This window comes from Rissa tridactyla, chromosome 11 (genome assembly GCF_028500815.1).
Source record: "Rissa tridactyla isolate bRisTri1 chromosome 11, bRisTri1.patW.cur.20221130, whole genome shotgun sequence".
NCBI classification, from domain to species: Eukaryota; Metazoa; Chordata; class Aves; order Charadriiformes; family Laridae; genus Rissa; species Rissa tridactyla.
In genome coordinates this window covers 21,242,770-21,257,234 of record NC_071476.1, presented here as the reverse complement: position 1 = coordinate 21,257,234, position 14,465 = coordinate 21,242,770, and the positions used below count along the sequence as shown (strand labels likewise).

At 49.5% G+C, this 14,465-nt stretch overlaps 1 protein-coding gene across 7 annotated transcripts in view; it reads right to left on the bottom strand.

Annotated features, from left to right (window-relative positions):
• Positions 1 to 6,383: 6,383 nt before the first annotated feature.
• The window catches only part of UBE2D2 (ubiquitin conjugating enzyme E2 D2), a 30,454-nt gene continuing 22,372 nt past the window's right edge, over positions 6,384 to 14,465 (bottom strand). For 6 of the 7 annotated variants that reach the window (XM_054217669.1, XM_054217671.1, XM_054217674.1 and 3 more), the window contains 2 exons: positions 9,911 to 10,004; positions 6,384 to 8,119 (listed from right to left, as the gene is read on the bottom strand). In XM_054217669.1, the coding sequence (XP_054073644.1) occupies positions 8,074 to 8,119; positions 9,911 to 10,004 (140 nt within the window). In that variant the 3' untranslated portion in view covers positions 6,384 to 8,073. Of the gene's footprint in view, positions 8,120 to 8,565; positions 9,188 to 9,910; positions 10,005 to 14,465 lie in introns of those variants that run through there. The other variant, XM_054217668.1, reaches the window with a different exon arrangement.

Sequence of the window (14,465 nt, the reverse complement as noted above, 5' to 3'; positions counted from 1 at the left end):
ATCAGACCACGGAATTAACGCTTCCCCCCACCTAGAACACCACCACCGGCACTTCTTCCCGTCTTGCTGCCAGCTGTGGTGGCCTAAATGTTGTTCCCTTCCCTGGCCTGACCGGCCCAGGTGCCACCACCAGGAGCGGGGAGGGGGACGCTGGCTGCTGGCCCTGGGGTTGGTTCCGGAGCCACCTCCGGCAGCTGAGGCCGGGCGAGGGCAGGACCACGCTGTTCAACCACACACAGGAACAGCGTGGGCCGAGAAGAGGGAAATGAGAGATACAGTGTTAACGGCTTCAGGACACCCATCGCATCCTATCAAGAGGAACGTGGACAACACACCTGCCCAGCAGCCCGCGCTGAGACCAGGACGGAGCCCCGCAGGACACACACAAGACCGTGCCCGTGGCCATGCCCGCTGGCACCACAGCTCGCACCCCGCGCCTGCCCCCGGCCCCATCGTACGGCTTTGGTCTGTGCCGCGCAGTCCTGGTCACCCCACTTCATCCTTCATTGATGTGACGGAGAGCAGCCCTGTGGAAAAGCAGCCCTGCGGAAAAGGACTTGGGGGTGCTGGTGGACGAAAAGCTGGACACGAGCCGACAATGTGTGCTCGCAGCCCAGGTGGCCAATCGCATCCTGGGCTGCATCAAAAGAAGCGTGGCCAGCAGATCCAGAGAGGGGATTCTCCCCCTCTGCTCTGCTCTCCTGAGACCCCACCTGGAGTGCTGTGTCCAGCTCTGGAGCCCTCAGCACAAGGAGGACATGGAGCTGTTGGAGCAGGGCCAGAGGAGGCCCCGGAGATGCTCAGAGGGCTGGAGCCCCTCTGCTGTGAGGACAGGCTGAGAGAGTTGGGGGGGTTCAGCCTGGAGAAGAGAAGGCTCTGGGGAGACCTTAGAGCCCCTTCCAGTCCGTGAAGGGGCTCCAGGAAAGCTGGGGAGGGGCTGTTGGCAAGGGCATGCAGCGATAGGACAAGGGGCAATGGTTTAAACCAGAGCAGGGCAGGGTTAGATCAGCCATTAGGAAGAAGTTCTTTCTGCTGAGGGTGGTGAGACACTGGCCCAGGTTGCCCAGAGAGGGGGTGGAGGCCCCATCCCTGGAGACATTCAAGGCCAGGCTGGATGAGGCTCTGAGCAACCTGATCTAGTTGAAGATGTGCCTGCTGACTGCAGGGGGGTTGGACTAGATGGCCTTTAGAGGTCCCTTCCAACCCAACACGTTCTGTGATTCTATGATCCTCTCCTCCGAAAGTTTGCTTCCAGAGGCAGGTGCTGCCTAAGGACTCTGACGTGACGCTTTATGTGTTCGTCTTGTGACAGCAGCCTGAGAGTTCACAGGTCCACAGCTCCCCTTGGGCTGGTGGGCCCTCTCACCAGCACCAACCTATCAAGAACGTCACATAACTCGACATGTAAAAAATAAAATAAAAAACCCACCAAAAAAAAAAAAAACCCACACAAACAAATCACAAAACAAAAACCCTCAAAAAAAAAAAACCAACCCCCAAAAAAACCAACCCCCAAACCCTCCCAAACTAGGTTGTCTTCTGAAAAAAAAAAAAAAAAAGACGTCAAAGGCCAGCGAGAAGAAAAGCCCTACAAAATTTCCGGTCTTTGTGGACTGTAAGTTCACTCTTGTCGAGACCGAGGAGGCGGTGAAGCCGAGCGGGCGCTCGGATGGGGGCAGGGGCACCTGGGCACAGACCCCCCGCCCTCGGGTGCTGAAAGCTGCTCCCTCTGTGTTTACCTTCCGTTAGGAAAAAACATTCTTCCGTCACGGGCGTCACACACCTGTGCAGCGTTTTCTAAGGTAGAAGTTTAACAGCACTTCTGTTTTAACATTCCAAGTTGTCCAAGTTCCCTCCATCTGGCCGTTCCTGGCTGACCATCCAGGAGAAGCCCTGCAAGCATCGCCAACGCCGCTAAACCGCTTCCGATTGACAAGATCAAACGTGGATGAACGAGAAGAGATCGCACAGAGGCAGGGACAGACAGGACACGTCCACATAGGTCTGTCCAAGAGGTTACGGACCCCGCGCTTCCCCTCAGGATCAGATCGAGCATCCCAGCTGCCCATCCCGTCCCTCTCTTCTCACACCTGCCTTTTACTTTTGGTGACTGGTGGAGAACGAAGAGGGTCCAGCTGGACTTCCAGTGCCCACAAACATGATTCCTTATGCAGGACGGCCGCGCAGAGGCCAAGAACTACCACGAGCGCTCGCAGTGGCGAAAGAAGGTCAGCTCCCGGCTTACTCAGAATTCCAAGGTGCATCTACAAGCCCGTGACTCGGTCCTTCAGCCCACCCTGCATCTCCTCCAGGGGCCCAGCAGACCCCGCTGCCGTCCATGAGAAGCTCCAGAGCAGCGAGAGCTTCCATCAACGGGAGCCAAATGACTTCTCCCCACAGCTGGGGGCAAGGAAGAAGCGCGTACGGGCAAGCAATTTGCCAAGATAAACTCGCCGATAAATCTCTCGCCCAGCAATTCAGCGAGGGATTTCTCCATCAAGAGCATTCTTTATAAACACATTTGTTCATGAAAGGGCAAGAACTGTAAATACACCGGATTCCCCCCCACCCTGAGATGCTTTGACCTGACTGTACGGCACTAAAAACTAACTATTCTCCCGCAGGGAAGGGAAGAGGGGGGACGCCGAGAGGAAGAAACACAATAAAACCCAACCCGCGGATGCCGAACGGGAGGCGGCGGAAGGCCCTAGGGTGAGGCGTGGGTTGGGGGAAAGCCCTGAAGAGTCAGGATGGCTCCGGCTTCCTCGGATGCCACCTCGTGCTCTCGCACCAGCGCGGATCCCAATTCTGCAGAACCAAGAGCGAGGACACCGAGGCGAGGACACCGAGGCGAGGACACCGAGGCGAGGACACCGAGGCGAGGACACCGAGGCGCTGGCAGCAGCTGGGTAGGAAACCACCACTTCCACCGAGGGCGGCGCTGGGCTGGGTGAGAGCACACGCGTCTCCTCAGCAAGCAGAAGACCACCCATGCTCCGCCACGTTGGCCACAAAGTCCTGCCCACGCTCAGGGAGGAAGCCAGGCTTCGCAGGGAATGACAAAAAGCAAGATGAAGGCGAGCGGAGACGGGCGAGCAGAGGACGGAGCGGGACTGGATCACGGGGGAGGAAGGAAAGAGGAGCCACAAGAGGAAAGAAAACAAAATGAGCCCCCTAAAAAATATAAATAAATGGGTAAAAGGCACAGGTAAAGCAAAAAAAAAAAAAAAAAAAAAACACCACGAAACTAAAAAGGAATCAAGCCACGGTAAGTTTAAGGGAATTATTTAATGGTGATCAAATCGCAGCGCGTTACAAGAGTACAGGCAGCGTCAGCACAGACCCCGTCACAGACACCTCCGGGCGAGGGCAGGGCGGCAGGAATCCCTCCCAACGCCGCCGGCCGCCGCCACTCGGGCAGGGCTTGGTCTCCACGCACCTGGGAACTGGACACAGCAAGGCTTCTTCCTGCTTTTAACCTTCCAACCAGGTGCCCTCACCACATTTCTCATCCCTGCAGAAACAGCTTCTGCCAAACCCCCGAACAACTGAGATTTCCGACTCTGATCTGCTCGAAGTCTACACAAAGGAACGAAGGGATGGAAGGGAACAGCGATGGGGGGGATGAAACGCTTTTCCAGCTGTCTGCCGGAGGGGGAGGTAGGCTTCCCTAACGCTGGAGGAGCGAGACAACTGCGCCAAGGTTCTTTCGAGGACGGCCTTCCTCCCAAGCCAACGTGCCACAGGGCTTTTCCTCCCGCAGGAGCCTCAGCCCAAGGGCTCCTCCACCTGGAGTGGAAGCGCAGAGCACCTTCCGAAATGGTGATATCCCAGTTCTTCCGAGCAAGGTGACACGTGAGTAAGTTTTAACCCCTTCGCGCGGTTTTTCCACTGCGTGTCCCACATACCCCAGGTGTCCTGCCCCGCTCTCCCCAGCGAGAGCCGCCCAGGGCGCGGGGAAAACCAGCTTTAACTGGGCAACGCAATTCCCATTGTCCTTCCTTTGGGCTCCCGATCTTCTACCGCGCATCGGAACTGGGAACAGGAGCGGCTCTAGCGCCGTTTGGCTGCTGCGAGTAGCAAGAAGATGATTTAAGACTGTCGGAAAACGCAGCCGGGCGTTTTTGTCAGCAGCCGCAGCCGCCAAACGGGAGGAAAGCCACGGCCCGCAAGGGCCAGGTTAGGGTTTGCTTTCCTGAGCGCGCCGGGGACACAAGCTCATATCCAACTTAGTCCCGCTGGTCTTTCTACACCATTCCATGGGCGCAGACTGAACAGAAAAGTCTGTACACACTTCACTATGCGTCTTACTTGAAAGCATTGCTAGAGCAAGGTAGTAACACCCCAAAAAAAAAAACAAAAAAAACCAAAAAAAGACATCACTCTTGCGTCATCAAAAAGCTACCGAAGAACTGCGGCAGCACAGACTACAGAAGGACAAGCCAGATATTCCATTCAGAGTAACCAGGTCACCAGTACTGCCCAGAGTCAGCTCCATCCCAGCCCATCGAACCCTGAGCCCCGGTAACCTTGAAGCCAACCGGCAGCTGCTCCGTACGCAGCCAGACCAGCTCCTGAAACGCACTGGGCCGTGTTCTCCCGTATGCGAGCACAGCACCCGTGAACAGCCCCCAAACCCCAGGCTACGGGCGAGAGACACTAGGGCAGGGGTACGTGCTGTCACGCAACGCCAGCTGCTGACAACGGCATCGATCTGTCGACCACCTACGCGGGGTGCGGCTCACGGAACGGGGGGCAACGGCTCCTCTCTTCACCCTGTTGCGGCCCACGGACGCCAATGAACGCACGAACGTACCCGGGCAGAGCATTCCAGCTTTACAGCGCTGCCAGAGCCGGAGGAATCTAAGCAGAGCGGCGTTTCTTATTTTAAATAAAACACATTTGGCTTAGCACGTGACAGGGAAAACGGGAAGCTGCACGCGCGATCTACATCCACAGAAGTCCTGCAAAGAATGCCATGCAAAGCAAAGTAGTTAACTTAAAATACTAAGTTAAAAAAAAATAAAAAAATAAAAAAATGGACAGGGACTGCAAAAGTTTGTGACGTGACAAGCTCAGAGTTCCCAGAAAGGCAACAAGCAGAGCCCCTGGCCTCTTGTACCGTTTCACATTAGAACATACACAACACGCAGTTTCAAAAGAGCAAGTTTCTAGTCCCTAAAAAGGCTAATCTGCATCAGGTTTGAGGTTAAATCCTAGGAAAAAAGGCTCCTTCACCTAGGTCACAGTATGAACCCCCAACGACATCTGGTTTCTCTACTTCAGGATCACCAGGCTGGCTTTTACTGTCCCACAGCTTCCGTCCCGCCGCCAGCAAGAACGTCCCACCTGGTCAAACGCTGGTCATCGCGAGTACGAGACCATCGCCCCACGACAAGCAGAGGTGGTGACATGTTACCCAAGCTCCAGCTGCTGTAACCTTCAGGACTCGCACCCCGTTTCAACCCACGTATGGCTGCAGTACTCTCCTGTCACCCAACGCGTGCGACTTCTGCCCCACCAGAACGGGAAACCATCGCCCTCAACTTTGCACTCGCTCCTGCTCCCTTCTCTCGCCAGTAGAGGCCTCTCATCTCTTCCACTGGCTGCCAATGCCAAAAACCAGCCAAATCACCACTAAAAAAAAAAAAAAAAAAAATATTCTCAGGTGGCTCGCTTTTAAAGCACATCAGGGGAATTCCCCCCCACACCAAAGAGCATGCTGCAAGGTCTGCCATCACTCCAACCCACCTCCCCGTACTTCTCCGAGCCAGTACCTGGTGACCCCGCTGCAGAACCACGGGATGACTCTGCCACGGCTGGGGCAGGGTCTCTCCCTTGGTCACAGCGGGTCTCGCAGGCACATTACCCCGCCCGGCAGAAGAGTTCAGTGCCAGGTAGGGCCAGGCACAGCTACAGGTTGACACAGACCCTAGCGACACCACCAGGCTCTGGTTTTGACCACGCAAGTTTTCATCCAAGGCCACGCTTCAGTGCCAGGCCACACACTGCTCCCTACACCAGTACGGACACCAACACCCCACGGCGTAACGCAGGAGAGCCAAGGGCTGGAGATGACCCAAGAGCCAGGTTTGTCCTCCTGCGCAGCATTTTCTCCCCCGCCCCTGTAGCTGTCACCCCTACGCTGTCACGCAGCCAGGACACAAGGCCGCATGCTCCATTTCTTTACAAGCTTTGGAAGCCGTTCCATCCCCACAGCAGCGTCACAGCACCGGAGCAGCTCGCCCTGGCCACGGGAGAGGCACCAAACTCCGCTTCGCCTACACCTCGCTCTAAGAGGGCTCCAAGAAACACGGCCACCATCCACCTCCAGAGGTACGTACACGAGGACATCGAGAGATGAGACAAGCGGAACAAACACATTTAGACCAAAAGCAGTGGACATTTATTCCTCAATTTGTGCAAGAGTGTAAAGATGCATCGGAAAAATGGCTGGGACAGACCCCTGTGGCCGGAGAGCTGGAGGCCACAGCCTCTCCTTCATAGTCGATGGCTTTGTTTACAATTCTACTAAGAGGAGATAAACTTGCAGACTCACCTATTTCACACCAACGATGCTGGCAAATACACTTGTATACAAAGAAAAGTTTCAAACTACATTTTTTTTTTTTTTTCCACTAGATTCAAGTGAAGACTTTGTTCAAAAAAAAAAAAAAAGACACATACAAGTACAATTTAAAACTGTATGAACATTTGCAAATGTTTAGTGCAAAGTAATTATGTAAAAGCTACATTTTATGAAAGTTTGTGCTGATGTGTTTGGTAGGTTTGTTGTTTGTTTTTTTTTTTTTTTCCTGTCTCTTTTTTTACCCTTTTACATCCATTATTTTAGTTACATAAGGTTTCACTTACCTACAGTACATACGCATTGTGTTAGGTCCCATGCAAGTGGGAATAATACCATTAGGCTTTGTTAAAAAAAAAAAAAAAAAAACCGTCACTCAGATTCTCATTCAGTAAACTGCTTATTTGGTTTTTAACAGTCAAGTTCCTGGCACACTACACAGCCTGATTTCATGTTAAGTGCTTCAAAGCTTATGTTTGTCCCGTTCAGGTGCACGGCCTGGTGTGATGCGAACCCAAACCGCTTCGTGAGGCTTCCGAATGCAACCAGTCGCGAATGCAAACGTTTTCCAGAACTCCACCGTTTTAAGTTTTAGCCTGTAACAAACTGCTCTCCAAATTAAAAGCCTATTCACACAAAGTTATATGTAATGACTGTAGTAATCAGTTTATTACACAGATTAATCATTCTTGAACGTACAAGCTCCAGGGGAGCGGTTGGGTCTTTAAATATACACAAGTTTTCTGTCAAATGGATTTTTACCCTTACATCCAGAAAGACCTAAGCAGTTAAAAAACTTAAGAAAAATAAGAGCTATTAGCTATGTATTAACTGAGAAACCACATACAAACCAAAAAAAAAAAAAAAGTATGAAGGAGGGGAGAGAGTTGAAACAAATCAACATCACTTGATGCACTAATAGCTCCAAATCCATTTAAATGTTGACCGGTTAAACTTCGACCTTAAACACAGGATGTGGGTACAGTTTATCTCATTGGTCATAACATTTACCTAAGGTGTAGGTCCTTCAGAATAAAATGAATACAGAAACAGCTTCAAGTTCTTCACCTTGCTTTTCATAACTGTTATGAGTTTAAAAGGATTCCACTTAAAAAAAGCCTTCGTGGATCAGCAACACCGTCCCTAGAAATATGAAATCCACCATAGCTCGCCCATTCACATTTTATTACCCAATTTAAATCAAACGAGGAATGCTTTTAGGCTCACAAAGTTATGACTGAAGAACCAGCTTTTTCACACACACACTTCTCTGCTAGGAGTCAATGTTGGTACGGGGAAAATACAGTATTTCTATTTTGTTGTTCCAAGTATGTACAACACGCAGCACTGCTGTATCAGGTAAACATGTGCACAGGGGAAGATGAGGCGTGGGCTCATAGAAAGCAGTCAAATGGAAATCAAAAGGACTTTCTCTTTCAGAGTTCCCCTATCTTTATTTGTAGAGGTTATCCAATAATTTCTTTTAATTACATCGCATACTTCTGAGTCCATTCCCGAGCTATTCTGTTGTACCTGTATGTATAAAAAGAGGATTTACTCAGCATAACATCCAAACAGCATTCCAGCTCCAGCAGCCTAGGCTACGCATGGCACGAACTCACATTTTCTCCAGCAGTATCAGGAATTTGTAAAGTTTAAGAGCAAACCGAAACATCGGCCAAACCGGGGAAAACAAGAAAGGCCACAGTACTTCATGGAAAAGAAATAGCTAGTCGTATTTACAACAGGGATACCAGATCTTTGTGATTCAAGCCACAAAACAGAGCTAGATAAAAATGGATTAGATTAACATTTCCCCTCCCGCCTCCTTCTTCTTCTTGCCTTAGAAGTTAAGCCCAGTACCTGGTGTCTGCTTGGCTGCCAAACCCCCACAGCCTTGTTTCATGCTACTTTTGGCTATTTCAGCGACTAGCAGGACATAATGATTTGTCCACCGGAATTATTTTTTTTTATATATATATATTCCGAAGGCACAATACGCTCCTTTTCCCAAGTCACTTGTAGCTTTTTGTGCCCAAATGCCCTTTAGAGCCACTGCTAGAGGGAGCTCAGGATACTTAGGTACAACATTGGATTAACAGGACTGATAAAAGCTCGTTTCTGACAACAGAAGGCGAGTTGTTCTTGTCCTACAGAATTCGTGGAAGAAGCGTTAAGACACTTATAGCAAAACATTTCCTAGTTACATACACTGACTAGGTTCTCGTGCTGGAATTCAAGTCTGTAGACAACGTTCTTTAGCTTAAAGAATGAGACAATCCACTCGTGGAGGCGAGGGCATTTGTTACTTCACTGTTCTGAGCCTACTCAAGAAGCAAGTCCAGTTATTGTTTAAGCGCAAAATTTATTTCCCTATTTTTGGGAAAAAAATAAGGAGGGGCCTGCATACACTAAGCGCAGTCAGTGACTATTAGCTGCGTCTCGAAATACGTACTGCTACTCTTGCAGGTCTCCTTAAAAACAGGGCGCATGCACTTCTCTACCACTGCTCCTCAAGTATGCAGAGTAAGCAAGTTTCCTTCCTATCTCGTCCTCATCAGATGACCGTGCAGCTTCAGAAATTAACACTACTGATCACATCTGGAAGGGAACAGCGAGGTAGAAAAGTGTTTTCAACGGTCATTAAGCTGTTGCTTTTAAAAGAAAGCGATTTAAAATCTCCTCAGCGGTGCTACAGTTCTCTCCATTCTCGCTGCTTGGAGTCCTCCCACCCCCCCTCTACCCCACTTGTCCCTTCCCTTGTGCTGTCCAACGAAGATGAAACGGGGCGGTTTTGTTATTTCTCTGCTTGTATGACTCCATCACCAACAGCTAGCACGGAAATATTCTCCCACTAGAGTAACTTGTTCTCCCTCTGCTGGTTACGTAGAATTAAAGCAGGCAGCAAAGGCTCTTAAAAGCAGGGCCACATCCAACTTAAGAGCTCCATATGGAACAGATTTGCGTTATTCACTTCACATTTTCATTAAATCAAGAAAACCTGTAATTAACAGCTACGACACTAATGAAAGACCATTGTGTGGAATAAGAATACAGTAACAAACCCACAGAAGTACAAGGCCTCTACATCCTTCACTTTACTGGCCTATATACCTCCTTCCTACAGCAGCGCAGTGCTGTCAGAACAGCTGCGCCCCAAATCCCAGGAAAAATCTCCAAAGAGACCCCAGTTAAAGTGAAAAAGGCAAATCAAAGTTCACACTCTTTTCCACGAAGCGGGTCCTTTCAGGTCCCCTTTACTACAGAGCAGCGTGGATTCTGCTCTGTCAAGAATGTTACGTGGGTTTTGGCTTCCATACTCACTTTTCTCTATCTGTTTTGTAGATCCGTGCAATCTCAGGCACTAAAGGATCATCTGGATTGGGATCACACAACAGAGAACAGATGGACAAAAGTACTAGGGAGAGAAAAAGAGATACTGAATTAGAGTTTAAGCGCAGCTGAAGACACTGCAAAAGTCAGCCCCCCCAACGTCTTCCCCTCTAGCATCGTTTTTTTAACATGCCAAAGAGCAGCAATACTTCGGCCAAGTGATTCGGAACAAAAATCCTTACCATTTAACTACACAACTTTGCGTGAGCACAATATTTGAAACATCCCCTCAACAGGTAACCTCCTGGATAGGTGTATCCGGCTCCAGAAGGCAGAAGTGTGCTATCTGAAACTGTACCTGGAGCCTTCTCCCAAAACCAGCTTCGCTTTTGCACCCGAAATTTGGCTTTTCCCTAAACCAGACGACCTCGTTTGTCAGTGACTTGCGGAGCACTAACCAAAAGTCGAAAGAGCAGACAGCTCCAACTGAGATGAAGGAAGCATGAGCTGCTCGCAGCTACTCAAGAACTGTTTAAAAAAAAAAATGCTAGTCTTGCAGGGAATTAAGAAGCTTCATCCAATTATTTTCTGAGCGTAAGGTAGGTTGAGACGGATTAATTGTGGAACAGCATTCAAAATGAATCAAGAAAGCTCAGCTTACTGCGCTCATACCAACCACAAAGCCCTGAACGTCAAAGTTTCCCTATAAATATATATCCCAGAAGCCACATCCCATTCATATGGCACCGCTCAGTGTACTGTCAACCTTCATCCCTATCTGGAGCCAGGAGAGCGCCTACAAAGCTACCAACAGCACGGGGCGCGTTCCTACATTCACACCGAAGTAGGAGGGATGAGGAGGCAGCGAGTTATAAGCAAAGCACAACGGGACAACACTACATGAGGCCCGTCAGGGACGTCTTGCCCCCTTCCCCGAGAAATGCCAAGCATTCCCTTGTATTCTTTCTCTCAGCCTGTTTGGATCACGCGGTGCCGCTCCGTATGTCCTTTTGGCAACAGCAGCAGCAGCGGAGTTGTCACAGCACATCCCCCAAGCGAGCTGGAGATGCCAGCAGCCTGAAGTTTGAAGGCACTAAACACAAAGCTGATCGAACTTCCATGGGTCGCTGCTGGCTGCGGAGCAGGAGGCAGAGCTACCGCGCCGAGACCTCAGCTGGGAAGCGAGAGAGCACCGCCGGCAATTCCACCGCTCTGTTTGAGGGCAGGGGGGTGCCTTTTTTTTTTTTTTTTGCTTAAAATAGTTTAAAGTCAAGATTACAAAACAAAGAACAGCCAGATACAGCCAGAGAGAAAGGGGAGAACAAGTTGCAAGAGACCTTTAATACCGAGTCCAATCCTAAACCTAGCACTGCCAAGTCCACCACTAACCCATGTCCCCAAGCGCCACATCTATGCGTCTTTTAAATCCCTCCAGGGATGGCGACTCCACCACTCCCCTGGGCAGCCTGTTCCAGTGTTTGATAACCCTTCCAGTGAAGAAATTTCTTCCTAATATCCATTCTAAACCTCCCCTGGCACAACTTGAGGCCGTTTCCTCTTGTCCCATCACCTGTTCCCTGGGAGAAAAGACTGACCCCCCCCTGGCTACATCCTCCTTTCAGGGGGCTGTAGAGAGCGAGAAGGTCCCCCCTCGGCCTCCTTTTCTCCAGGCTGAACACCCCCAGCTCCCTCAGCCGCTCCTCACAGGACTTGTGCTCCAGACCCCTCACCAGCTCCGTTGCCCTTCTCTGGACACGCTCCAGCACCTCAAGGTCTTTTTTGTGGGGAGGGGCCCAAAACTGGACACCGCACTCGAGGTGGGGCCTCACCAGTGCCGAGTCCAGGGGGATGGTCACTGCCCCAGTCCCGCTGGCCACACTATTCGTGACACAGGCCAGGATGCTGTTGGCACTCTTGGCCAATATTCATGTAAACTGGAAAAGATTTTCAAAGCAGGACAAAAGCAAAAGCTTCACTAGGTCTTAACTGAGCTACTCGCTGAGCCATGAGAACACCAAGAACTCAGAAACCCACTTAGTTCACTTTTCCCACATACTTCCATAGCCGCTTCGGTAACAAACTATCAATTTCAAGTTAAATGCTTCTAGAACAAGTTTAGTAACAAACTGTTCCTGATTTAAGTGACCAGATTTCTTTTTCTAGAACAAAGAACCACCTTTTCCTGATTTTCTATGGCACACTTGTGAAAGAGTTAAGGGCCTAATTATTCTCCACCATCAAGCAACACTCACGCCATTTATTCAACTCCTCCTCAGAACACAGCTTCAGAGTGCGAAGATTTTTATTTTGTGCTGGAAGCACGTAGAAGCTGCTAGTCCTGAACTGCTGTCCCTTAGCAAGGGACGCAGCACGTTTAGCACCTGTAGCACTTTCTATCAGCTTCGGCACTGGTTTTCCCACACACACACACTGATAAAACTCACACTCGTGTTCAGCAGCGAGAATCTCTCTGCCACCTTACACCCAGCCGCTGCTGGTCAGTTTAGCTTCAAACACAGTCATTTCTCCAGCTATTTTCCTGCAGCTCCTTGCTCTGTGTTTGCCAGGCTCCACTGCTCTGCCCACTGAAGCTCCTTCAGCTGGTACGATGAGTAAAACAGGTAACATCTGTCCCCTCCCTTTATCACAAGCCACAGGAAATCCAATCAAAGTTTTCTGGTCAACTATTAGAACTACTCCCTCACGTTTTATCTTACCACACTCCTTTAATAACCAAGGACATTTTCGAACGCGATGGCTCTCCTTTCGTCAGCAGAACCAAGCTGCAAGTCCGTCCAGTCCCCTCTGCCTGCCTTCCCCAGCCACCATCCTGCCCCCTTTCCCCACCGCTCGTGGTCCTGGCTGGGAGCGAAGCGCGCAAGGAAGAACATCAGCCTTGCACAACCCACACCACCAACTGCTGTAAGCACCAGCCCAGACAAAGGCGGTGCTCGGGTGTTGGTCAGCACCGGCACCGGTGACAGCCGGGGTGCTGCTTTGTGTCCTCCAGCTGCAAATCTGCCTCAAACAGCACCTCAAAACCAGGCAGAGTTAGCCCCTGTCCCAGTCTAGGAGTTTTAGTCCTTGGTTTACAGGCTATCAACACGAGGGTATCGCTGCTACTCGCTGGCCATTAAAAAAAAAAAAACCCCATGCTGCTAATACTCTTTACTAAAACGGTCTGTGGTTTGTTAGAACTCAATCAGTAGCTTAAATGCTTCCCATGATGAATTTTGGCAGTCTAGTCACTTCAAAAACAACATTTATAGATTTCATTCCTCAGCAGTTCGCTTGTTTGTGTAAGTATTACTCCAAAAACCTTGACTAAAAATGGGACACAATTATTTGGCTTCAAGCTGCACTGCCACATTCAGCTGCTCTTTTTGCAAGTCTTCATTAATCAAAACTATTCTCCATTCTGCTTGCTCTCGCTGATAACTTCACGTCTTTCCCATTTTATCGGTATAGCCTCAGCAAGAAAAACATTTTTAAGTGAGTTATCTAAACCAGTTTAATTTTAATAGCCTGCTGGAGCCAGTTATTGATCCAAAATAAACTGAAGAAGTTTCTCTCCCGAGGTTTTCCACCAGAACACGGCATACGTGCGTGTCTTTTAGACCAACCAGTGTAAGCAGCCTGCGGAACACTACGAGAAGGCCCTTGGAAAAAGGTACCGTCTCATAAAAAGTTTAAGGAGCCAAGAGGAAAGAGGAAATAATCCTTTAAAGTGCGAGTTGTGTATAGGAGTTCTTTGATGCATCACAGTAACTAATTAAACCAACACTGTGGAACAGAGAGAATCAAGTATTATTGCAATGAATTTCACAGCAAAGCCTTAACGCTTACTAGTCAAATGACCACAACATTAGTAGAAGGCAATTTAACAATAGTTCCCAAAACCCAACTTTTGTAACCACAGAATCGGGTTGAGTAACTACACAAAGACAGGGAAGTGACACTGCTCCACACCTCGTCCTACTCATCCCGCGCGACCACAGGGCAAGGCTGTTCTGGTCGTATCAGTTCCAGAGCATCCCTTTGAGTCTTCCACTGAAGGAGATACAGAAGCGCACACTCTTCAGAATTTAAGTTGGGATTTTTGTCACTAATAGCAAAACAGGTAAGTATTGCTTCCCATTGACTGAAGGGGTTCAAGTACAGAGTTAGTTCTCATCTCCTCATTCTTAGCTGTCAAAGCAGTCCAGTCTGTAGCAAAACATTAAGCAATTTAAAACAGAGTTTCAAGTTCCCTTTCATTCAAAAACTGGGTTTGCTTCAGCTTTGTTTTATTTCACCAATCACACAGCCTATTTAACTCCAATACTTCAACTGCGATCCCCATCCAGCTATTGCAGGCAACGAAAACAGCTTATCCCTTACTGGGCTTCCTACTGCTGTGGACTGGCACGGACCGAGTACTTCACAACCACCAAGGAACTGGAAGAACCAAACTAACCAAGCAGAAAGACTGCTAACGAAGTGTTTCTTGGAAAGTAATGGGCTTAGCTTCCCTGTAGAGCAGTGATACAAATGCATTCTCATCAAG